The 27,395-nt window shown below is 35.7% G+C and overlaps 1 protein-coding gene across 1 annotated transcript in view; it reads left to right on the forward strand.

Moving 5' to 3' along the window:
• Positions 1-27,056, forward strand: part of GLIPR1L2 (GLIPR1 like 2) — a 40,704-nt gene extending 13,648 nt beyond the window's left edge. Inside the window, exons 2-6 of the mRNA XM_004053592.5 lie at positions 5,651-5,896; positions 8,821-8,924; positions 18,140-18,225; positions 25,956-25,982; positions 26,065-27,056. Coding sequence (XP_004053640.3) covers positions 5,651-5,896; positions 8,821-8,924; positions 18,140-18,225; positions 25,956-25,982; positions 26,065-26,405 — 804 coding nt within the window. The 3' untranslated portion in view covers positions 26,406-27,056. The remainder of the gene's footprint in view (positions 1-5,650; positions 5,897-8,820; positions 8,925-18,139; positions 18,226-25,955; positions 25,983-26,064) is intronic.
• The last annotated feature ends 339 nt before the right edge of the window (positions 27,057-27,395 follow it).

Here is a 27,395-nt window from a genome sequence, read left to right on the forward strand (position 1 = left end):
CTAACATGCATGTGCCATAAGAATAGTTAACAAGGAAATAACTTGAGATGCTAGGTAGCTTTGTTTAGTGTTATGTCTTACTGAAAATAGTTTCCAAAATCTTTTTAGTAACTTATAGTCTTAAAGTTATGTTAGATTAAATTAATAGATATTCATTGATAATTTCTAAGTAAGATAAACTGCTGAAACATTCATTTTTAAACATAAGTTTAAGTTTACACACTTTTAGTTTTTAATACTATGAAGCAGAAAATACCTATAAAAGCTAGTGAGATGGTATATTCATAAAATTTGCTAGTCTACTATAGAATGCTGGTATGTGACAAATAATTCACAGTAATTTACTTCCTAGTTTTTCTCTGTGAAATCAATGGTACTAATGTATACAAACACTTTGTATGAAAAGTTTACAAGGAATGTAGGATATGTTTTTGTCAAGAGAAGGAGAAAGTAATTTTGTCTTAAAATAAAATGACTGGTCAAGATGAGAAAGAAGAAAATTTAGGACAATATATGTGGCAGACTGCCACGATTACTGCTTGAGACCATCACTACAACAGTTACTACTGTTACTGCTTGAGACCATCATTACAAGACTGAACAGAGGACAAACGCAGAAATGAAAACTTAAAAGAAACTGTTTTGAAGGAAGGGTAACATGGGGAAGAAGAAGAGGGCTCCCTGCCTCTAGTGAGCAAGGGCAGCCACCCTGAGCTTCCACAGCCCTTTGTATTTATTGGGTAGAATGAGCAGGAAGGAAGAGGTAACAATTGGTCAGCTGCATAATTGATCACAGGTTCATATTATTACTAATAGGCTTCAGATGTACCTAATCACAAAAAACACTTATGCCTGGATCATGACTGCCCTCAGCATTCTTTCTGGGCAGCAGAGGCAGTTTGTCAGTTTGCCAACAACCCACTTTCATGAGAACAGTTTGCAGTTTACTCATATAGCCTCCAGTGGTTATATGAGTTGATCATGCCCCTCACTCTTTCGGTCTTCAACAAATATAGAAATATGGATATAGAAAGTTTGAAAAGTCTTGTGAAAAGAAAAAATTATGTTGCATGGTCAAAGTTGGCTAAGACCAGATGGTTTTATTTATAATGGTTTTTTAGAAAACCTTAAATGACATTTAAAATTAAAAGTACACTGATGCAAAACTAGAATTTGATTTTTTCTCTGTAAAAATGACAACATTTACTTGGGTAACTGGTCTGCTCTTAATAAGAAATTGTCAAAAGTTTTTTTTTTTTTTTTGCTTTTAAAGTAATCGACTTAGAATAAAAAGATTGTGTATCTTAAAATAATTTCCTGTGCTTTATATCAACTTTATTATTTTCCTGATTATTTAAGAAAACCAAGTATTCTCACTTTTAAAAGAGCTAAGGTCTTTTAAAAAAAAAAAAATTATGTTACCCCCATAGTTACTTTTGAAATCTTTTGTCATATTGGTTAAATAGATTGCTTAAGTATTGTTTCATAGCTGTCTAAGATCTTATTTAGTCAACTGTTCAAAACTTTTGAAATTTTTTATGACATTGCTTTTCCAAGATCAAATTCTAAATGAAACCTTAATTTTGAACTGAACTGGAAATTTCCCAGAACCCTAGACTATCTCAAAGAATTTGTTCCTTTACTTTGTTTTTTTAAAAAAGTTAAAACTAATTAGACTTATTTAATAGGTTAAATTGCATGAAATGCATTGTCAAATAAGAAGAAAGGTGTTGGGCATGGTGGCTCACACCTGTAATCCCAACACTTTGGGAGGCTGAGGTGGGAGGGTCACTTGAGCCCAGGAGTTTGTGACCAGCTTTGGCAATATGGTGAGACCCTGTCTCTACAAAAAAATAAAAGAATTAGCTGGGTGCGGTGGTGCACACCTGTAATCCCAGCTACTAGGGAGGCTAACAAAGGAGGATCAGTTGAGCCCAGGAGTTGGAGGCTACATCGAGCCACAATCACACTACTGCATTCTAGCCTGGGCAACAGAGCAAGTCCCTATCTCAAAAAAAAAAAAAAAAAAAAAAAAAAAGAGAGAGAGAAAGAGAGAGAGAGATACAAATACGAGAGGGGCCTGACAAAGACTCTCTACTTAACCAAACTTTAGTCAGACTTTCCTGAGCCCTCTCTGGCTAGGCCTGGGATTTAGGCCCTGTCCTATGGCCTGCATCACCCAGTTTTCACAAAAGTCCCACCTAGCCCAGTTTAAGGAGAGTCTCCCACCCTTGATATCTGATTACTCTGAATATCATCTGATCAAAATCTTCATCCCCTACCCTTGAGCTCTACCTGGCCTGACCTGACTACACTGGCCTGTCTTCAGCAAGAATCCTGTTAGATCAATGTAGCAAGAACCCCCTCAAACTTGATGTCTCCTCATAATAATTTTTTATTAATTGACCCCCTCATCCTACTCCATGGCTATAAATCCCCACTTATCCTTGCTGTGTTTGGAGTTGAGCCTCAGATGTCTCCCCTGTTGCAAGTCTTCTAAAGCCTTCATTACTGTGTTAACAAGTGTCATGAATATTTTTTTCTTCAATAATGAAATTTTTCATCTGCAACTTTATATCCTTCAGCTTATTCATTGAGATATTCCCATGTATTGAATGGATGAATAAATAAATGAATGTGTAAAAGCACAAAGGGAAAATTAAAAGACAGAATAAAATGCAAAGTTCCTAAATCTTACAAATGGTGTGGAACTATAAAACAAAATAAAGGGGAGAAAATTAAGAAATAACAGAAGCAAATTTTCTAGAGCCGAGGAGAGACATAAGTTTTTAGATTAAGATAAATGTCAGGGAAAATTGTGAAATACAATATTTTGTACACTGTTTATCTTACACATAGAAATTATCTTTTCTATAATTGTCTTTGAGCTAGGCAATTTACAATTTTTAAATTGTAGAAAAGTAATTGTAATGTAACTAATTTTGCTCATAGAAATGCAAATTCATTGTGTCTGATGAAATGTAATTGACTATTTCCCTGTGGATAAGACCCAGTTTTTGCATTTATTTGTGAATGGATTTCAGCACTTCTTGACAGCATGTAACCTTGAGAATTCTTTGGATTTTTCTTGAACAAGCTATAATATCTTAGTAGTTCCCTCATTAATTAATCACTTAAAATCATTGACACATGTATGAGAGTTATGATTATACCTTCCTTTTAAAATTATTTTTTAATGGAGTCCACCAAATGCTAAGCCCAATTAATGAGAAAAGGCCCATACCTAGACATATTCCAGGGAAATATATTGAAATAAAATCTTAAAATCTTCCTGTTGATAAGAGAGTAAAAATTAGAGTATGGATTCAGCTTTTCTAGCTAAACAAAGACTAATGGCTAACAAAAATTTTTTGCCTTCTCAAAGCACATTTATCAACCTTGTCTTGACATATTTCATTAAATATCTCATTAACTGCTTCTTGAAACTTTAACCTCTCTTTTCAATTATGATTTTTATTCATAGTTGAATAAAAGAATTTGGAGCTCTTACAATTTGATAGTCATGAGAAGTAAAATGCTTATAAACTTAGAGTTGGGAATTAGATTTCATGGATTTAAATCCAGGCTCCACAATTTTACTGTCTATGAGATATTTAATACATTTAAACTACTTAACCTCTTTGTGTTTTAGTTACTTCCTCTGGGCAAACAGAAATAATAATAATAATGCATACCTCCTAGGGTTATTGGAACATTCAGTGAGATAATACATAAAATACACTTAAAGTAGTGACTGCTATATAGTAAGAATGAGGTATGTGAAGTATATGCATAATAAATCAGGTTGAAGTATAGCCCATGGGACATTGTTTGCAAATAGGAAACAATCTAAAGGTCTATTAATGGTGAAATGGTTACATTTATTATAGGTATCCATGCTGCGGAATACTATGTAGACCTTGTAAAAATTAAGCAAATCTAGTTATGTTAATATGGAACTCTTTCTCTACATGAAAACTGAAAGTTAAAGGCCAATAATATTACATATGATACGATCACGATAGTGCAAGGGAAAAAAATCACAAAATACCCATTTAAAACAGCCAAACTTATAGTTAAATATGTGTATATGTTTGTATATACAGAGACAGAGAGATGTATAAACAGGCAATTTTTTTAATAGTGGTTACCTTAGGGGAAGGGAAGTAGTAGGGAGATATTCTAAAGGTCTGATATGTTTATTTTCTATGTTGTATATATGTGTAATCTATGGGATTCACTAAGAAAACTCTAAGGCAAGCTTGTTCAATCTGTGGCCTGCAGGCTGCATGAGGCCCAGGACAACTTTGAATGCAGCCCAACACACATTTGTAAACTTTCTTAAAAGGTCATGAATTCTTTTGCGATTTTTTTTACTAGGTCATCAGCTATTCTTAGTGTTAGTGTATTTTATGTGTGGCCTAAGACAATTCTTCTTCCAATGTGGACCAGGGAAGCCAAAATGTTGGACACTCCTGCTCTAAGGAAGTATGAGTATTGATTTTCAGATGTTTACTTTCTGATACACTGTAACATATGTATTTAGTATTTTTGGTTTCACCACTATTTTGTTGATTTTTCTAGTGTGTGGTTTTTGTTCTTGTCCTTCACTAACAATTAATTTAATGAGTCTCTAAATGATGATAAAAGCACACATTTCTGATTATTTCCAGATAGCTAGCCAGGGAACAGCATCTTATGCTATTTTCTCCTATTTCTGCAACAAACTTTATATGTGCCTTATTTGTAACACTCACCAACTACTACTATGTGTTAAAAGTTCTTGTGTGTGTGTGTGTGTGTGTATATATATATATATACACACACATATATATATTCTCTTTCTGTCTTCTCTTTCTCTCTTATTCTCTAATCATATATATGTATCAGATCTTATATATATAATATATGTAATCCTATATATATATGGTATATATCTAATCCGATATATATATAAGATGTATATCTAATCCGATATATATAAGATGTGTATCTAATCCGATATATATAAGATGTATATCTAATCTTATATATATAAAATGTATATCTAATCCGATATATATAAGATGTATATCTAATCCGATATATATGATGTATATCTAATCCAATATATATAAGATTTATATCTAATCCAATATATATAAGATGTATATCTAATCAGATATATATAAAATATACATAATTCTAATAAAGCAGTGTGAGGACAAAATTTATGCTGACTTAGCATTTTATTCTTGACAATATGATATTGTGCATATAATCATTACTTAATAAATACCTCTTAATATTTTAGATTGTTGTATTTCTGTGTACAAAAAGGCATGAGTTTAAAAATATATACTCTGAGCAGACTATAGGTAAGTGTATTACATACTTCTGAACAGACTACATGTAAGAGTATTATCATGTCCATCATCTAGCATTCTAATATTTTAATTACAAATATATACATAGTCCTTTGTCTCAGGAAATGGTCATTTCATTTTTGATTATCCCATGGAAGTTTTTCCCAGTAGAAATTTCTCAACCAAGATGCACAAGTACAAAGTTAGAATTGTTTCCTTTAAATCTAATGATAACTCAAGAAAAAATATTTTAGACTACAAAAAAAAACTTATTTTGTTCTCTTTGCTTTTTGAATATTTTTCAGACTTGGGATGTAGCTTTATCACGGACTGCTAGAGCATGGGGAAAAAAATGTTTGTTTACGCATAATATTTATTTACAAGATGTACAAATGGTCCATCCTAAATTTTATGGTATTGGTGAAAATATGTGGGTTGGCCCTGAAAATGAATTTACTGCAAGTATTGCTATCAGAAGCTGGCATGCAGAGAAGAAAATGTACAATTTTGAAAATGGCAGTTGCTCTGGAGACTGTTCTAATTATATTCAGGTATCTAATTTTTATTTTGTTATTAATTCAAACACTTCTTAATTGCTTTATGCCTGGTTTTATTATGTTTCAAATTTGTACACAAACTCAAGTAATAAAATTATCACATTTAATAGGATCACAATTTTAATCAATCTTCCTAGTCTTCAAAATGTCTACCATCCCATCTTTTATGTGAACCAAACAATTAAAACATTATTTTAAATATAGTAAACCTAATCTCCATGTTCAAAGATGAAAGGCACTTTCCTAAAAATAATGTACACTGGAAAAGGAGGAAAGAAACCAGTAAATAAAAATACTTTATAAATGATTGACTATGAACATACGTAGAAGATGCTTTTGCACATAGCAGTACACATACTACTGTATAGCTGATTGTTTAAAACATTTGAAATGCAAATTAATAGTATTATTTCCCTGCCTCTGGTTCAATAATCCACCCTCACACTTTATACTCCAGGAATATTGAAGCACTTTTCATTTCAGGTACATAACCTTTGTTATTTTATACATCACATTGTTGAACAATTATTTATTTATATGTCTGATACTACACTGAGGGCAGGGACCTTACCTTTTCATCCATATATTCTCAACATAACAACATGACATTATTTAGGTCTGCAATAAATGTTTGTTTCAGGAATCAAGAAATTATTGCATGAACTCCCACATTTATTTAAAAGTTAGTTTTTCAATCAATAGACCCTGATGTCACGTTTTATGTAGAACTTAACACTTTGGAATTTGTTCATGTTGAACTCGTGTCTTTCTCTTTCATCCAATCATACTTCAAAAATTTTTTCATCAGTTTTTTTTCTGATCATTTCTTTCTTCTAGAAAGTTATAGTGATTCTCCATTGACTTGCTCCTATCAAACCTAGCCTCTTTAATATGACTTTAATACTCAATAAACTAACCAAATCTACTCCCTAACATAGTACTCTATGTTTTTACTCCTTAATTCTAGTCTCCTAGACCTTTTCGTTTCCTGCATTTGACATGCTTAACTTCACTTTAACTCTTGCAGATACTCTATTCTTTATCCTTTTAATGTATCACCTTTTTTAATGTGTCTCTTTATTTCTTTAAGAATCACACTTTTAAAACCACTAAGGCTTGAGATAAAAGAATGAAACAAGAATGGTTCCTCTTTCTTGCACAGAAGTTAACAAAACAAAACAGTACTTTTTGGTTCACTTGGAAGTATTAGAAATATTAAAGTTATACAGATAATTTCTGGAATGCCTTTGATTATTCCCATCTTTTTCACTCCAATTCAAGATCTGTTTCTCTTTTGTAGGAACCAGCTCTTTTATTTCATTTTTTAATGAAAAGGCCAGATTTTGTTTTATCCTACAATAGAATTTTCTTAACAAAGAGAAGGAGAAATGTCAATAGCATTCAATACTTCTCTACTCTTGTATCATTTTTACTTTTCTATAATTGGATTGTCTCTCTTTTTCTCCGTTTTTTCCACAACTTCCATCTTTTAAAAACTTTTTCTCCTCTTTCTCATCTTCCTCTCTTCCAATAACCTAGAACTTTCCAGTTCAACCAGAGGTTGAAAATTGATTCATCAGGCATGACGTCCTTTGGCTCTGAAGCATTATTCTGGATCAACCGTGTTCTCAAACAGTTCTTACAAGCTAAAATTGACAAATGGGATCTAATTAAACTAAAGAGCTTCTGCACAGCAAAAGAAACTACCATCAGAGTGAACAGGCAACCTACAAAATGGGAGAAAATTTTCACAACCTACGCATCTGACAAAGGCTAATATCCAGAATCTACAATGAACTCAAACAAATTTACAAGAAAAAAACAAACAACCCCATCGAAAATTGGGCAAAGGATATGAACAGACACTTCTCAAAAGAAGACATTTATGCAGCCAAAAAACACATGAAAAAATGCTCATCATCATCATCACTGGCCATCAGAGAAATGCAAATCAAAACCACGATGAGATACCATCTCACACCAGTTAGAATGGCAATCATTAAAAAGTCAGGAAACAACAGGTGCTGGAGAGGATGTGGAGAAATAGGAACACTTTTACACTGTTGGTGGGACTGTAAACTAGTTCAACCCTTGTGGAAGTTAGTGTGGCAATTCCTCAGGGATCTAGAACTAGAAATACCATTTGACCCAGCCATCCCATTACTGGGTATATACCCAAAGGATTATAAATCATGCAGCTATAAAGACACATGCACACGTATGTTTATTGTGGCACTATTCACAGTAGCAAAGACTTGGAACCAACCCAAATGTCCAACAACGATAGACTGGATTAAGAAAATGTGGCACATATACACCATGGAATACTATGCAGCCATAAAAAATGAAGAGTTCATGTCCTTTGTAGGGACATGGATGAAACTGGAAACCATCATTCTCAGCAAACTATCGCAAGGACAAAAAACCAAACACCGCATGTTCTCACTCATAGGTGGGAATTGAACAATGAGAACACATGGACACAGGAAGGGGAACATCACACTCTGGGGACTGTTGTGGGGTGGGAGGAGGGGGGAGGGATAGCATTAGGAGATATACCTAATGCTAAATGATGAGTTAATGGGTACAGCACACCAACATGGCACATGTATACATATGTAACAAACCTGCACATTGTGCACATGTACCCTAAAACTTAAAGTATAATAATAATAAAATTAAATTAAAAAAAAGAATATGTTATTGGTAGAACCTATTGAAGTATTTCCCTAAATATAGTGTTGAAAATGCTGCCCACACTCCTTGGTAACTCTCTACATGTCTCTAAATGAAAATAGTTTATATTTCTTGAATTGCTTGGTGAAAAGTTCTATGTGAATGGAATATATTATTGTTTATAATATGAAAGTCAATGTTTAAAATTAAATTTTGTGTCTTTCTTGAAAATTTTATTTTAGCTTGTTTGGGACCACTCTTACAAAGTTGGTTGTGCTGTTACTCCATGTTCAAAAATTGGACATATTATACATGCAGCAATTTTCATATGCAACTATGCACCAGGGTAAGTTACTTAAAATTAATAAAAGAATATAAAAATAAATTCAGAATATTTCAAGGTAAGTTTTTCTAACTTTTAATATATTTTTATAAGTGTTTTTTGAACTATAAAATAAATATAATACTTTACATTGAAATATTTTCAATCAATTTTATAATGAAATAAGTCTTAAATTGGACATATTGATTGTACTTATACACTAGCCAAATATTACTTCCTGGAGTAACCTTAACTTTAGTATTATTTCACAATATTTCACTTAATTAGCATGACAAATTATTTTCCAAAATAGTTTATTCTAAAATTTATAGTAAAAGTAGAAAGAAAATTAGATGTGTTGAAATTTATTTAGTAAGAATTGTTTCATGAATATGTCAGTTTTGTAACATGAAGAACACTTTTAATTGACCACCTCTTGGAGATTACATTATTAACTGGGACCTGTCTTATATGTATAAGGAATTGTAACATCTCAGAGATTGAAAAGCACTTCAAACATCTTTTAGTCAAGCTATTCATATATGACTATACCGTATGCCTGAGTGCCTTCAAATGGTGGAAAATAACTGCATCTCAAAATAGCTTCCATTTCTTGAGAGCTCTTTTGGAAAGTTCCAAGCTTTCTTACAGGTCAATATAATACTATAAATAATATTATTATAACTTCCAAATAAGTTAGAAAATGTTTGAATTAACATCTTAAATAAACAGTAAGAATTGACTGCCTACCAAGATTGAGAAGGAATTTCTGCCAAATAAAATGCTTTGGGACTAAACCAGACAGAAAAATGTAAAAAGCAGTGATTACTGATTGTATTCCCCTGGCTAAGAAAAACAAAAGAACTATGCTGTGCGTCAAATTAAACTCAGAAAGCTCTTTCCTGATGAGAAGTCTTGCTAACTTTGAATATAGACATGCAAAATAAGTTTGGAATATAGAGTTGCAAAACATTTTAGGTGTCCTTTCACTCCTACAGACTGGAAGCATTGGAATACCTATTACATGCAGAAACTTTAAAAATTACTACTGATTGGTCTTGCAGATTCAAACGGAATTGTACACTGGGGAGGAGGGGGTTGGTAGAGGTTTTTCTGGGGCACAAATCCTCATTTATTCACTCAGCAAGTATGTACAGGCTCTGTTCTTTCTGCTAACAAGACGCAAAAAGACACCACATTGAGTTTATAGTCTTGGCAGGGAGACAAACACTTTTTAGTAAGTGAACACATAGATAAATAACATTTTAATTAGACAATAAAATATACTGTAAAAAGCAACATTAGCAAATAGAGAATGACTGGTCTAGAAGATAGATAGGGTAGTCATAGAAGAAGGGTGTCATTTGAGCTGAAAACCAGATGTTCCAGGTAGAAGTATGTTCCAGATAGGAACATGTATAAAAATCTCAGAGATTGGAATGAGTTTAACATGTCGGAGAAAGGAATAACTGTGGTTAGAGGTAGGAGTTGAGGTGGAGAGTTAGATGACACCTAGACCAAATATAATAACATACATTATGTTAAAGATTTTGGAATTTACCCTAAGTAATGACAAAGCCATTGGAAGGTCTTAAGCACAGAGTGACATGATCTCATTTTTGTTTTGAAAAGAACACCTTAACAAAAAGATTACTGTGGCTGTTGGTAGAGAATGAAATATAAGGAAACAAGAGTGTAAAGAGGAAGTACAATTAGGAGGCTGTTTCCTGTAGTACAGGCTACAGACTGATATTTTGGATTAGGGTTTTAGCATGTGGATTGTTTATCGAGTTGGATAATGAATTACCACAAATGTAGTGATTTAAAGCAGCACACATTTATTATCAAACAGTTCTATAGGTCATGAACCCAGGCATATTGTGGCAGGATTGTCTTCCCAGGGTCTCAAAGGCCAAAATCCAGATGTTCACTAAGTATTTACTTGGAGGATTGGCGAAGTACCTGCTTCCAAGCTCATTCAGGCTGTGAGCAGAATTTAGCTCTGTATGGTGATGGGACTCTTGTCCTTGTTTTCTTGCTGGCTCTGAGCCATGTGTTGTCTCTTCTTCTGGAGCTGCCCATGTTTCTTTGACACATGGCCCCACCATCTTCAAGTCAGCCAAGGTATGTCAGAGCATTTTCATGTTTCAAATCTCTGTCTCCTCTTCTGTGACCAGCTAAAGAAAACTCTCTGCTTTTAAAACACCCATAGGATGAGTCAAGGCCAACCTAGATAATGTCAATATTTTAAGGTCAGTGGTGCCTTATAATATAATTATGGAAGTAAAATTCATCATATTCACTCTCCTGAGAATTATGCATGGCATGTACCTGAGGAGTGGAGGATCTTGTGATTCATCTTAGAATTCTGCCTACCATAGAATGGAAATGGTGAGGAAAGGTCAGTTTCTGGGTATATTATGAAGGTGGAGCTAATAATACAAGCCGATTGGCTTGAGTTTAGGGATAAATTGAATAAAATAATCAAGCAACACTATGCCTATGTGTTTAGTCTAAAAAACTGGGTGGATGGTGATTTCATTAACTTAGAGAAGATCAAAAGATATGTTTTCTATTTGGGTATATTAGATAGAAAAATAAATGTAGGAAATGTGAATGAATCATGAGAAGCAGATAGCCATATGAAAGTATGTGGTTGTTTTCTAAGTAGACGAAGCTTCTGGTATAAAGGCCCTGAAGTGGAAGTCACAGTGAATTAGATCAGCATGTGGGAGAGTGAATATGGAGATAATTTAAGAACTAAGTCCTGGGGCACTACGCTATTTCAAACTAAGGCAAAAGAGCTAGTAAAGGAGAATGAAGAGAGGCTAATGAGGTATGAGGGAAACCAAAAACCTGCTGGAAAGGTACTTGGAAGTCAAGTGAAGAACATGAGCTAAGAAGCCCAAACTGTTTAACTCTATGAGATGCTGCTGAGAGAATGAGAAATTGAGGAAGGAGAACTGACAGTTCCATTAGATGAGATGAAGGTATTTGGTGACCTTAATAAGAATAGTGAGTACAAGGGTCTCAGATGACTACAGTGATAAGATGAAGCTACCAGTTATTGAAATTACCCTTTTTTTCTTGCTACTCTCTTATTGCATAAGCTTCTTTGTCTTGCAATTTGTTAACCATTTTTCCTTTGATACAAATATTGGCAAGTCTACCTTGAAGGATCTAGACTGGAACAGTTATCAGTCAACTCAGTCCAATTCTTATTTGATTATGTACCTAAAATAGGCAATCACATTATCTCTCTTAAGGATAGTTGGTAGAAAAATCAATCCATTACAATATTATAAAATACTGGGTAGAAATGAATGTAAAACAACCAAATTGAAAATTAAAAGGTATAGCGGGATGAATGGTGCCCCCCTACCAATGTTATGTTTACGTCCTAATTTCCAGAACCTGTCAATATTACTTAAATGGCAAAAGTGTGAATATTACCTAATATGGCAAAGATGTGGTTAATATAAGGATCTTGAGAGGAGTTTATTCTAGATTATTTGGGTGAGGGCTAAATGCAATCACATGTATACTTGTAAGAGATGGAGAGGAGGATTCAGCATAAGACACACAGAAGAGGAGGCAGTGTGACCACAGCAGAAGCAGCTACAGTGATGCATCCACAAGCCAAGTTGCTAAGGCCACCAGAAGCTGGAAAAATCAAGGAACAGATTCTTAAGAGCCTTTGAAGGGAGCACAGCCCTGCCAACACCTTGATTTTGGACTTTGGGCCTCCAGAACAGTGAGAGAATAAATTAATGTTGTTTTAGCCACCAAATTTGTGGTAATTTGTTAATATAGTTACAGAAAATTAATGCAGAATGGAAGAATAAAACAGACCTGGCCATGCATACTGAAAATAACAAGTCAAAACAACCTTGAAAATTTTTCTCAGAAACACAAAGGTGAAGAATAGAGGTCAAAATATATATGAAAAAATAAAGGAAATATGTATGGCATATAAATCTACAAATTGTTGTTTCCAAAGAATAGAGAAGAGCCAAGGAAAGAGAAATAATAAAGAAAAGAAAATGTTCCTAATCTACAAAGATATCTGTATAAAGATTAGAATACTTTATAATGTATCAGAAAAAAACTGAAGCAATATTTACATATAATTATTTACTAGTCCTTATTTTTCATTTTCAAAGATAAAAACTCACACATTTTAAGTACAATTCTAAAAAGTAAAATAAAACAATATTAATTCAATTACTCTGAAACTTAAATATTAGAAAGGACACAAGGATGACCATAAGAATTTATGCTTCATTGATAGGTAATGTTATTAACTGAGCTAGGAAAAGATATAGAGTGGAGGGAAAATAACTTTTATTTTTAGGCATGTTGGATCTGCAGTTGACTACAGGACCTTTCATTTAGTTAAATATAATTTTGTTGTAAGTGTGCCAAAGACATTACACATTACATTTTATGTAATGTAATTTATAAATATTTCCCCTTATTATGTTATATAGATGAGGGTCAATAAGTAGATCCAAATCCATATGTAATGATTGTGATAAAGTTGGCATTTAAAATCACTGGTTAAAGTATTTAAGTAATGGAATTAGGAGAGCCTACTGGCTGGATAAAAGTAAAACTGAGTTTTTCACTCATCTTAGAGGATTAAATTTCTAATACATAAAAGACTTAAACATTAAAAAGTGAAGTCATGAAAGCTATATTAGTGAATTTACTTACAATTTGGAAGGTATAAGGACTTACCTATCAGAACATTAAAGTCCAGAAACTATAAAGGAACACATGTATGAATCTGAGTATAGAAAAAATTATTTATTAAATAGAGAATCCTTTCCCCATTGCTTGTTTTTGTCAGGTTTTTCAAATATCAGATGGTTGTAGATGTGTGGCGTTATTCCTGAGGCCTCTGTTCTGTTCCATTGTAGTATAGTTTGAAGTCGGGTAACGTGATGCCTCCAGCTTTGTTCTTTTTGCTTAGGATTGTCTTGGCTATTCGGGCTCTTTTTAGTTCCATATGAAATTTAAAGTCGTTTTTTCCAGTTCTGTGAAGAAAGTCAGTAGTAGCTTGATGGGGATAGCATTGAATCTATAAATTGCTTTGGGCAGTATGGCCATTTTCATGATATTGTTTCTCCCTATCCATGAGTATGGAATGTTTTTCCATTTGTTTGTGTCCTCTTTTATTCATGTCCTTTGCAGGGACATGAATGAAGCTGGAAACCATCATTCTCAGCAAACTAACACAAGAACAGAAAACCAAACACCACATATTCTCACTCATAAGTGGGAGTTGAACAATGAGAACACATGGACACAGGGAGGGGAACATCACACACCGGGGCCTGTCAGGGGGTGGGGTGTGAGGGGAGGGATAGCATTAGGAGAAATGCCTAATGTAGATGGTGGGTTGATGGGTGCAGCAAACCACCATGGCACATGTATACCTATGTAACAAACCTGCATGTTCTGCACATGTACCCGAGAATTTAAAGTATAATTTTAAAAATTAAATGAATAAAAGAAGAGACAATAGAATGGATAGGGAGAAAATAGGAGAGAAAATAGACATGACACCTCAGTGAAATTAATGAAGCAGTGTGGCAGGAGTAAATAAGTGAGCACCCTGGAAGGAAGATAGGAGGTTATAGCCAGTGAGTGAAATGTCTGATTTTGTGAGTTCAGAGGTGGAGCTGTTTTAAGAGGTAACAGGATCCAGAATGTAGCTATAAAAGTGACAACTATGGAGAATTGGGAAGCATTTTGATAGTAAAGACATCTAGTAATGGAAAAACCAAGTTATTGGATGAATTATCTAGATGAATGTTGTGATCAAATAGGTACCAACTTCTGAGAAAATGAAAAATGATTGACTAAAAATGATGTGTCAGATGCCAAAGTCTTCAGTGAATAAGGAGGCATGATCTGAAGGTAAATATCTCTCTCAAGGAGGATTAGAGGATGGCACAGCTAAATAATATCAACCTTAAAGGAGCTTTAACTGTTTAACTGTTTTAACTGTTTAACTGTGTTCCACAGTCCTTTAGGTGCAGGATATGTTAAGTGAAGGGAGGAGACCCAGCCAACAAAGTTTTACAGAAAGTGATGTAAATAAAATAGCTTTGCACATACAGGGATAATTTGAGACAAAAAAAAACAGAGTTCATACTTTCGTTGACCTTGAATAGGCCCAGGAAATAGTCATGGAATTTTTGGCAAAGACAAATATATTAGATGTTGCAGAAAGACAGCCAGATGGGATCTCCATTATAGTTTATCTTCCTTGCTGTTGCCTACACTGTATTTCTCTTAAACTTATTGGAATAGATTCTTCTTGGAAAAAAATAAGTCTTCTTGGAAAACCTATAGATCTTCCAGAAACAAACTAGAAGTCAGTGTTGTGGTGATACATAAGAAGTAGTGAAAAATGAAACGAGTTGTAAGTAGTCTAGTTGTTCTGGCTGTATGAGATGGAAAAATCGACATCTGTTTCATGTGCTTTGGCTCTTGTTCTGTGAATAATGTACAGACTATGTGAGTCTGGTTGGAGAACTTTGAAGAATCTGCCTACAAATTGTAATTGCTAGGTTGTCAAGCTATGGGCTGGATTACCTCCTTGATGAACAAGATGGTGGCAGATACGAGTCTAGTGTAGGCAAAGGAAGTTTCTACAACCACCGGAATTGTGCTCTCATTTTGAAAGACTGTGTATCTATATCAAAGTTTGAATAATGGCCTTCTAATGAACTTGGGGTTGGAAATGGGTACACTTGTCTGTTAGGCCGCCCAGGTAACATGTCCTTATCTAGGATCTGGACACATGCTCTATAGGTAGCATTGTACTGAGGCTATGGCCAGATAGAGGCTAAAAAAAGTTCTAGAAGACTATGTTCAAGAGTCTTGACTTGGTCTTGGTGAACCACTGGTCTGCTTCTTAGAAAATGCAAATTTTCTAAGGCACTGCCAGGGCAGCTGTGAAATTTCAGTGGACTTTGCTGCTTATAGATAGTTACCTATTATTTCCTCCTAATCTGGCCCAATAATTCCAATTGAAGTTGGGAGTTGTGTTGTGGATTCAGACTCAAGTTAATTTAGGTTCACTTTCTTAGAAACTCAGAACTAGAGGAAGATTAACATAGGGGAGGGTATTAGCCTGACATTTCTGGCTGTCTAATAGAAATAATGATTATAAAACTCAAATCTTTGAAAGAGGGGACTCATTGTAGTCTACCACAGTGTGGATTTATTTATTTTCAGTTTTATGTATGTATGTATGCATTATTATATTTGTTTATTTGCCTTCCCACAGTTTTTCCACGCTACAGATATCAGACATTATGATCTTGGGGTGATGGGACTATGCTCTAGTTCTCAAAGGCAGTTTTTATAGTGAGTAGCTTTTTACTTAGGTATAAGGACAGAGGTCCCCCATCCTTGGGACCTTAGGAGACAATACATCTGCTTTTGTGTTGGAGGCATCTGTTTTGGTGAAAAGGGGTTGGGACAGGAAAAATAGACCAGGGTGTAGCTAAAGGCGACTAGATCAACTCTTGAGTTTCTGCTCTGGCTGGGTTCTAAACAAAATGCATTTCTTTCTTGAAATAGTTGGATAATAGAACAGTGAAACTGAAGAAGTGATATATGATCTACAAATAACCACAAACCTCTGGATGTCCTGATGGACTTGAATGCTTACAATTCAAGGGTATCAGATGCCTTATTGGGTATCACCCAAACTCTCTGATTAAATAAGATATATCTGAGAAATGTGATACTCAGGTTTTTGAATATATATTTCTTAGGCTTGGCCATTCTTCTAGAAGGCCTAACCAAGGACTTAAATAACGAATGTTTGTTTTTATAGCTCCCAATTATATACCAGGTAAATAGGCAATACTGATTAAATTACCAGGATTAATGATGCTGCCCCCATTCAAATGTATCTTTTCCCTACTTGTTTTTTCTACCTTTCTTATCCTAGATCATTTATTTAAATTTCCCAATTTAAAAGTACTTTAGGGCCTTTTTTCTCATTTAGCTGTAGGCAATTGATGTAATTATTTCTTACTTCTCTCTTTAGCTCTGTACAATGGGTTAAATCTACTTTGTAAACTCCCATTTATATTTATTTGCTTCTTTATAAATTTATGTGTTTTTATATACACCCCCAAAATAATTGATGCAGATGAGTCTTTGGGACACAAGCATTTCAGAATTTTGTAAACTCTACAGATACTTAATATATCATTTATATGAAACTTTTTATGTATTTGGGCCAACCAGGAAGCAATTAATTATAAAAAATTCTATATCATTTATTTTTAAATTTTATTTCTTTATTTCTTTATTTATTTTAGAGACAGAGCCTTGCTCTGTTGCCCAGGCTAGAGTGCAGTGGCACAGTCATAGCTCACTGCAGCCGCAAACTCCTGGACTCAACTGATCCTCCCTCCTCAGTATCCCAAGTAGCTGGGACTACAGGCACGCACCATGCCCGGCTAATTAAAAAAAAAATATCTTTTTGAAGAGACGAGGTCTTGCTATGTTACCCAGGCTGGTCTCGAACTCCTGGTCTCAAGAGATTATCCCACCTTGGCCTCCCAAAGCACCAGCATTACAGGTGGGGAAGCTACCCCACCCAGCCTACATCATTCTTTTTTTTTTTTTTTTTTTTTTTGAGACAGAGTCTCGCTGGAGTGCAGTGGCCCATCTCAGCTTACTGCAAGCTCCGCCTCCTGGGTTCACGCCATTCTCCTGCCTCAGCCTCCCGAGTAGCCGGGACTACAGACACCTGCCACCGCACCTGGCTAATTTTTTGTATTTTTGGTAGAGACAGGGTTTCACCGTGTTAGCCAGGATGGTCTCGATCTCCTGACATCGTGATCTGCCTGCCTCAGCCTCCCAAAGTGCTGGGATTACAGGCATGAGCCACCGCGCCCGGTCTACATCATTCATTTTTAAAGGATACATTTTGCTATAAACTAAAATGAAAGAAGCTTTAAAACCGATTCTTATATTTAATTATAATACTTTGTTTCTAGGGCATGGGAATTCGTTTCAGAAAAGACTGTTTCCTAGGGGAGAACAAAAGGGAAACATTGAATCTCTAATTAAAGTATTTCCTTAAGTCCAGTTTCTTAACCTGCTTTTTTAACCTGATTAAAAATTAGTAACTATATTATTTAAATTACATGTAAAAATGGAAGCTTATTCTAACTAAATGTTTTCTGCTTTTTTATTTGTAGAGGAACACTGACGAGAAGACCTTATGAACCAGGAATATTTTGTACTCGATGTGGCAGACATGACAAATGCACAGATTTTCTATGCAGTAAGATAAACAAAATAACTTAAACATGAAAAAAATGCATAATGGATTGGACAACAAGAAAAATAAGTGATTGAACACTAGTTTTTTATGGTCATGTTAATATTATTCCTTTGATCAGAATGCTACTATTATGTTATCAAAGGATGGTTGACACAGTATCATCTTTAGATTTTTCTAAACTGCAGAGCTTTTTCTGTTCTATCTTAACCCTATTCCTTCCCCTGAGGACATACCAGAGTGTCAGAAAGAAAGAATGAGAACTAATAGTTATACCCTTAAAAAGCTTCACAGTTTATGCCCAAACAGCAGCCTGTTTGATAATAACTGCTTTAAAGGACAGTATATTCCAAAATATTTATGAAGTAGCATATATTTAATACCCTTTTCTTTTAGTTTTTCCTCCAAAAAGCTGAAATCTCCAAATATTTCAAAAGTAAAAAGTAGAAAATATGTTTGATTACATTTTTCTTTTAGTTTTTCCAAACATGAGAGAATATACTCCAAAAGTATAACTGTAGCTAAAATATACAATGCTTAGAGGAATATGGTAGGAGATAAATTTGGATAATAAGTAAATAGCATATTATGTTGTTTTTTAATTATTATACTTTAAGTTCTGGGGTACCTGTGCAGAACGTGCAGGTTTGTTACATAGGTATATACATGCCATGGTGGTTTGCTGCACCCATCAACCCATCATCTACATTAGATATTTCTCCTAAGCTATTCCTCCCCTAGCCCCGACCCCCTGACAGGCCCCAGTGTGTGATGTTCTTCTCCCTGTGTCCATGTGTTCTCATTGTTCAACTCCCACTTATGAGTGAGAACATGCAGTGTTTGGTTTTCTGTTCTTGTGATAGTTTGCTGAGAATGATGGTTTGCAGCTTCATCTATGTCCCTGAAAAGGAAATGAACTCATCCCTTTTTATGGCTGCGTAGTATTCCATGGTGTATATGTGCCACATTTTCTTTATCCAGTCTATCATTGATGGGCATTTGGGTTGGTTCCAAGTATTTGCTATTGTGAACAGTGCTGCAATAAACATATATTTGCAGGTGTCTTTATGGTAGAATGATTTATAATTCTTTGGGTAGGTACCCAGTAATGGGATTACTGGGCCAAATAGTATTTTTGGTTCAAGATCCTTGAGGAATCCCCACACTGTCTTCCACAATGGTTGAACTAGTTTACACTCCCACCAACAGTGTAAAAGTGTTCCTATTTCTCCACATCCTCTCCAGCATCTGTTGTTTCCTGACTTTTTAATGATCACTGTTCTAACTGGCATGAGATGGTATCTCATTGTGGTTTTGATTTGCATTTCTCTAATGACCAGTGATGATGAGCTTTTTTCATATGTTTGTTGGATGCATAAATGTCTTCTTTTGAGAAGTGTCTATTCATATCCTTTGCCCACTTTTTGATGGGGTTGTTTGTTTTTTTCTTGTAAATTTGTTTAAGTTCTTTGTAGATTCTGGAAAAGAGACAGGGATTTGCTCTGTCACACAGGCTGGAATGCAGTGGCATGATCATAGCTCACTGTAACGTCGAATTCCCGGGCTCAGGTGATTCTCCTGCCTCAGCCTCCCAAGTAGCTAAGACTATGGGCATGTGCCACCATGCCCAGCTAATTTTTTTTTTTTTATTTTTTGCAGAGACAGGATCTTGTTGTGTTGCCCAGGCTGGTCTCGAACTCCTGGCCTCAAGTGATTCTCCTACCTCAGCCTCCCAAATATATTATGTTTTCGTGCTGAAGAAAAAACAGAAACAAAAACTAGTGGACAGTTTTACTATAACACCATTGCAGGGATGAATCCACCCTAACATTTCTGCTCTTGCTTCACTTGAATCAAGATGCAAACTCTTGCTCTTCCTCTCTTCCTTGTCTTTCTTTTTCTGAGAAATTCAATGCTAAAGTCATTGGGCAGGTCAGGGGAATATAGCCATCTACACAGAGGGGCATCCAAAGGTGATATGTTAGAGCCTAAACAGCATAACAAAGGATCCACACGAGATGCAGTGGGCACGGAAAGGAAACCTAAGCAAGGTGAGGATGCTGTCCACATAGAGATGTGGCCATGTGTGGGAAGTCAGAGCCCTCCTGGAATGAAGTAACTGTCCATACATGAGGTTTGGGGTATCAGAGCCAGAGCAGAATAAAAAGATGTCCATGCAGGGATGACTCAGTATGTGGCATTTGTGCCCAGGCAAGGTGAGGAGAGCATCAACATGGGATGGAAGGGAGAGTCTGAGCCAGTGAGGAAGGCATCCCTGGGGGGATGGTCCTGCAGTGGTTGTTGGAGGCCAAGAAGAATAAGGAGAAGAGTCCATGTTGGAGTGGGCTGAGAAGAGATTTCAGAACCTAAGCCAGTAAAGGGGGCATCCATACTTAAGGGCAATCACACATGAGGTGTCTGAGTGCAAATTAGGTGAGGAAAGTTTTAATGTGGGGAAGATGACTTGACATGGGTGAAGTCAGGGCCCAAGTGGGGTAAGGAAGGAATCCACACATGCAGAAGCCCAGAGCTGGGTTTCAGAGTCTGAGTGGGGTGGGAGGGTGCCCCAGCGTAGGGCCAGCCCCTAAGTTGGCCTATTAATACTAGACAATTTTTCAGCATAAACATATTCCAAATATGACATTGGACAAACTTATACTAAAACAATATTTATTGCTTTCTGAGATTCAAATGTAACCTGACATCATTTATTTTTATTTGCTAAATCTCAGTGTCTAAGCAGAGTGAGGAGGGCACCTATGCGTGCTAGGGGCTAGAGACAATGATGGGAGATTGGAAGCATACTGGGGGATTGATCAAAAAAATAAATTAAAAGTATAATGAGGGCTAGTTTTCTCACTGTCAGAAATGGAATACAAATATGTAAAGGAAAAAAGTAAGCATGAATCTTGTGGTGAATTGAAATTTTAAGTGTTGGAAATTAAGAATTTTAATAAACATATATATAAATGTGTATATATACACAGATAAAACTATAACTACGGACTCAGTTTCAACATGGGAATAATCGTAGAGCCTCAAGAACAGAACCAAAACAATAGAACAGAAAATACAACTAGAGAGAGATATATAGATACTTAAATAAGTAATAAAACAAATTTTACAGAAATAAAAATACTTGAATCTAAACATTGAAAGTGCACACTATGTGCCAGGAAAAAGTGACACAAAATAGTCAACACAGTAGACATAGACTAGTAAATTACTGGACTTCAGTGGAAAAGAAATAATCTTAAAGCATCCAAGCAAAAATGTAAGATCAGTTATTAAGAAGTTTAACAGTCTGGGTTGAATCAGAAAAATAGTCACTCTAAGTATTTTAGCAATAAAGTATTTAACATAGGAAATACAGTTTATCTGAATACTGTAAACACTAAGGGAGTGAAGGTCAGGGAAGTGGCCACAGTAAGGCAGAGAAGTGGCAACAAAGCAGATAGTTCTCCATTGTATTATACTAAGACGCCACTGTGAAACTCACATTGATCCATCTTACCTGGCCTACTATCACCCCGGTGGTTGCTTTTCTTATATCTTTCCTATTTCATTTGCATTCCTGTCATTGGCAAACTCTTACCTGAAGCTATACAGAGAAAATAATTCACAGAACTGTACTTCCTGGTTTCAGCTCTACAATACAAAATTGACTTCACACTCACGTGGTAGTAATGCTGCTTTGGCAATTGACGTTCCCACGTAAAGGGGGAAAATTCAGTCTGGCTTCAAACTTCTCTACCATAACAGTAAATGCTAAGACATGGTGGAATGATGCCTATATACCCTTAATATAAGAAGTGTCAACCAAGAATTTATATACAGCAAAGCCTATTATTCAAGTGTAATGAAATAGACAGATGTTTTGGGAGCATGCAGTTACATTTGGTGTATAGTTCTCATGAGCACTTCTTCAATAAACTAACGGATGACATTCACCAAAAAGAAGAGATGAATGAAAAAACTTGAGTGAAAGAACTCTCTGTGAGCCCTGAATCTTAATGGATAGACTAAAACTCAAACAATCTGAGAGTTTTAGTCACAAAAAAAATACAAGAAATATTGGAAACATGCAAATGATACAATTAATAAAACTTGGGAGGAGAAGAGAGAGATAGAAAAAATATGCTTATTTCCTCATCATTTATAGCTAAGGGCCAAAGATACTAAATAGACTATTTAAAGCTGACAAACAATAGAGGTGTAAGTAAATTTAAATGTATGTAACTATTTAATGAAACATATAATCAATGAAAATTAATGATGAGAAGTGAGGAAAGATGCAAAGAATAAACATACTATTACATAATTGCTCATACTAAGGTATCAATAGACGCACAAATACCAAATGAGAAAATACAAACTATATGACAAAAGACTTTTTAAAAGAAAATCTAATATAGAAATCATTACATAAAATATGAAGTAAGACCAAGCGCAAAAGGCTAAAATAACTGCGAAGATCCAAAGGAAGGTCAGTTCATCTCCAAGGTGCCTTAATAATGAGTTCTAAATTTTCCCCTAAGAGTAATATTATTGCAAGACAAAATTCTTTGTTGCTATTGGGTTCTCTATGTGAGAACTCATTTGTCCTCCTGCTGTGCTTCCTAGTGGAATTCAGGATTGGTTATCTGACCATCATATTGTTTAGCTCTGTGTCCCCACCCAAATATCATCTTGAATTGTAATCCCCACATGTTGAGGGAGGGACCAGGTGGGAGGTAATTAGATCAGGGGGGCAGTTTCTCTCATGCTGTTCTCATGATAGTGAGTGAGTTCTCATGAGATCTGATGGTTTAAAGTGTTTGGCAGTTGCCCCCCACCTCTCCTGCCACCATGTAAGATGTGCCTTGCTTCCCCTTCACCCTCTGTCATGACTGTAAGTTTCCTGAGGCCTCTCCAGCCATGCAGAACTGTGAGTCAATTAAACCTCCTTTCTTTATAAATTATCCAGTCTCAGGTAGTTCTTTTTAGCAGTGTGAAAATCAACTAATACATGAAATTGGTACCAGTTATAGTGAGGCATTGCTGAAAAGATACCTGAAAATGTGGAAGCAACTTTGGAACTGGGTAACTGGCAGAGGTTGGAACCATTTGAAGGGCTCAGAAGAAGACAGGAAGATGTGGGAAACTTTGGAACTTTCTAGAGTCTTGTTGAATAGTTTTGACCAAAATGCTGACAGTGATATGGACAATGAAATCCAGGCTGAGGTGGTCTCAGATGGAGATGGGAAACTTGGTGGGAACTGGAATAAAGTTCATTCTTGCTATGCTTTAGCAAACAGGCTGGTGGCATTTTTACCCATGCCCTAGAAATCTGTGGAACTTTGAGCTTGAGACAGATGATTTAGGGTATCTGGCAGGAGAAATTTCTAAGCAGAAAAGCACTCAAGATGTGACCTGGCTGTTTGTAAAAGCATACAGTCTTATGTATTCTCAAAGAGATGATCTGAAATTAAAACCTATGTTTAAAAGGGAAGCAGAGCATAAAAGTTTGGAAAATTTGCAGCCTGACCATGTGGTAGAAAAAAAATATATATATATATATATTTTTTCTGGGGAGAAATTCAAGCTGGCTGCAGAAATTTGCATAAGTAACAAGGAGCCAAATGTTAATCACCAAGACAATGGGGAAAACGTCTCCAGGATATTTCAGAGAGCTTCATGGCAGCCCCTCCCATCACAGGCCCAGAGGCCTACTAGGGAAAAATTGTTTCATGGGCCAGGCCTGGTCCCCGCTGCTCTGTGTAGCCTTGGGACATGGTACCCTGCCTCCCAGCCATTCCAGCTTAAGCTGTGGCTCAAAGGGGCCAAGGTACAGCTCAGGCCATTGCTTTAAAGGGTGCAAGCCCCAAGCCTTGGTAGCACCTTGGCAGCATCCATGTGGTGTTAGGCTTGCAGGTGCATAGATGACAAGAGTTGAGCTTTGGGAGCCTTCACGTAGATTTCAGAGGATGTTTGGAAACACCTGGATGTCCAGGCACAAGTTTGCTGCAGGGGTGGAGCCCTCATGGAGAACCTCTACTAGGGCAATGCAGAGGGGAAATGTGGAGTGGGGGCCACCACACAGAGTCCCTACTGGGGCACTGCATAATAGAGCTGTGAGAAGAGGGCCACCATCATCCAGATCCCAGAATGACAACTTGCACCATGTGCCTGGAAAAGCCACAGGTACTCAATGCCAGCCTGTGAAAGCAGCCACAGGGCCTGAACCCTTCAGAGCCACAGGGGCAGAACTTCCCAAGTCCTTGGGAGCCTACCCCTTGCATCAGCCCTGGATGTAAGACATGGAGCCAAAGGAGATTATTTTGGAGCTTTAAGATATAATGACTGTCCTGTTGAGTTTTGAACTTGCATGGGGCCTGTAGCCCTTTTGTTTTGGCCAATTTCTCCCACTTGGAATGGGAGCATTTACCCAATGCCTGTACCTTCATTGTATCTTAGAAGTAACTAACTTGCTTTTGATTTTATAAGCTTATAGATGGAAGGGACTTGTCTTGTCTCAGATGAGACTTTGAACTTGGACTTTTGGGTGAATGCTGGAATGAGTTTAGACTTTGGGGACCCTTGGAAAGGCCTGATTGTGTTTTGAAATGTGAGAAGGACATGAGATTTGGAAGGGGCTGTGGCAGAATGATATGGTTTGGCTCTGTGTTCCCACTCAAATCTCATCTCAAATGGTAATCTCCAAGTGCTGAGGGAGGGACCTGGTGGGAGGTGATTGGATCATGGGGACAGTTTCCCACATGCTGTTCTCATGATAGTGAGTGAATTCTCATAAGATCTGGTGGTTTAAAAGTGTTTGGCAGTTCTCCCCTCACTCTCCCTTCTGCCACCATGTAAGACGTGCCTTGTTTCCCCTTCACCTTCCACCATGATTTTAAATTTCCTGAGGCCTGCCCAGCTATGCAGAACTATGAGTCAATTAAACCTTTTCTTTTCTTTTTTTTTTTTTTTTGAGACAGAGTCTTGCTCTGTCGCCAGGCTGGAGTGTAGTGGCACAATCTTGGCTCACTGCAACCTCCACCTCCAGGGTTCAAGTGATTATCCTGCCTCAGCCTCCCAAGTAGCTGAGACTACAGGCAAAACCTCTTTTCTTTGTAAATTACCCAGTCTCAGGTAGTTCTTTATAGCAGTGTGAAAATGGACTGATACATCTCTCAACCCAAATGAGCAGAAGAAAAGGAATTTATTTCCTAAAAACTATTATTATCTCATTGGACTAGTTAACTAAAAATACTGAATGCCAGGCTATAGAGCTAACTTTGCCATCTGGGAAATTAAGAGCAACTGAGAGCTTCTGAAAATAAGAATTAAATGAGGAAAGTGAATAGATTTCTAAGATTAATTAGGAGTTATCTGTGGGGGCAAAGAGAGATGAAAATAAGAGATATTGTAAAATCCTAGAATGTTGGAGCTGGAACAATATTTTAAGCGCAGAAGTGGAGAAATGTATGTAAGGTCAATGACATAAAGCCAGAATTAGCACTAGAATGCATATCTCTTTATGCATATATTTCCATACTTTCTGTAGCAGACCAGGCTGATTTCACTAAAAGAGAATATATTGTACTTTAAAATTGGCTACTGGTTGGAGGGAGGACATCAAAGATAATGCCTGAGAACTAGGAGAAAGTGACACTATTATTGGGAGATTATCTTATTTTTTAGACAAAGAAGAAATTTTATCTAATTTTTGTGGACTTTCTTTTTCTTTCTAGGTAATGCAGATCGTGACCAAGCCACATGTATGTATTGTTGTCCTTTATTTCTTGAACAATTTAACTGCTTTATGTGAAATCCAGCTTTCAATTGCTTCTTTGTTTACAGATTACCGATTTTGGTATCCAAAATGGGAAATGCCCCGGCCAGTTGTGTGTGATCCACTGTGCACATTCATTTTATTATTGAGAATATTATGTTTTATGCTGTGTGTCATAACTGTTTTGATAGTACAGTCTCAGTTTCCAAATATCTTGTTGGAACACCAAATGATATTTACCCCTGAGGAATCTGAAGCAGAGAATGAAGAGGAGGAAAAAGAGGAAGAGAAGAAACAGAAAGAGGAAATGGAAATGGAAATAATGGAAATGGAGGAGGAAAAAGAAGAGGGAGAGGAGGAGGAGGAGGAGGAAACACAAAAAGAAAAGATGGAGGAAGAGGAAAAATAAGAGTAGAAAGAGGAGGAAAAAGATGTATCACCAATATAAACCAAAAGTGTAATACAAAAAAAGACAGACAAAAAAAAAAGTAAAACACTGAGTTTTAACAAGAAAGAAAATATGCAAACCACCATTGGAATGTTTTTTATTCCCTTCTCTCCTATACTTATTCAATCAATTTAAATTTGTAAAACAAAGAAACAAAAAACATGTAAGGTGGGCTCTTTGACACTAAGAACAGATAAAGATGTGACAAGAAAAACACTGAAAAACATTTGACCAGTCTAATTAATCTTAAGATTTCACCATGTTATTCTAATAAAGCAGGGAATTTTCATTTTCTAAACATGTTTCCGTCTCTGTGTTTTAAATAGTAAGGTGCTTAAGATCATTCCAAGTTCAGAACAACCATTGAATAAAATTTGTATTTTTTTGTTTTTACTGTTACTGTCATAGTTTTTATTGGTGGTAGTGGTATTTTCATGTGATATTAAGGTATCTAATATTATTATTTGTCTTTGTGGTTTTTGGAATAGTTTAAGTGGTACCTGTACATCCTGCTAGGATGCAAACTTATTATTTATAATTCATGTTCAATATTTCATTAAAGACTTGCTGTAATTTTCTGCCACCAAGGGCTAATAAATGCCAGAATTTTAATTAGTTGTGGTAGAGGAATCTGTGTGCTTCCAAATTTATATGATAAAATAAATAAATTTTTAAAAAATTATTAACTTGTTATTCAATATGTATAGTAAAAGTTAACAGATTAATAAGATAACTACTTACCACTAGTAATACTAATAAATGAACTAAATAAAAATACCTAGCATAGGAGATTTCTTTATCTATAAAATAAATGGATAGTACTAGATGACCACTAAGACCTCTTCCATCAATGAATATTCATGGATCAACTTTGTAAAGGAATCAATAGTAGTTGTGAAGTACACTAAGCAAGCACCTGAGGGAAAAACTTGATTCCCATGAAAATATTCC

Source organism: Gorilla gorilla, chromosome 10 (assembly GCF_029281585.2).
Source record: "Gorilla gorilla gorilla isolate KB3781 chromosome 10, NHGRI_mGorGor1-v2.1_pri, whole genome shotgun sequence".
Classification (NCBI taxonomy): Eukaryota; Metazoa; Chordata; class Mammalia; order Primates; family Hominidae; genus Gorilla; species Gorilla gorilla.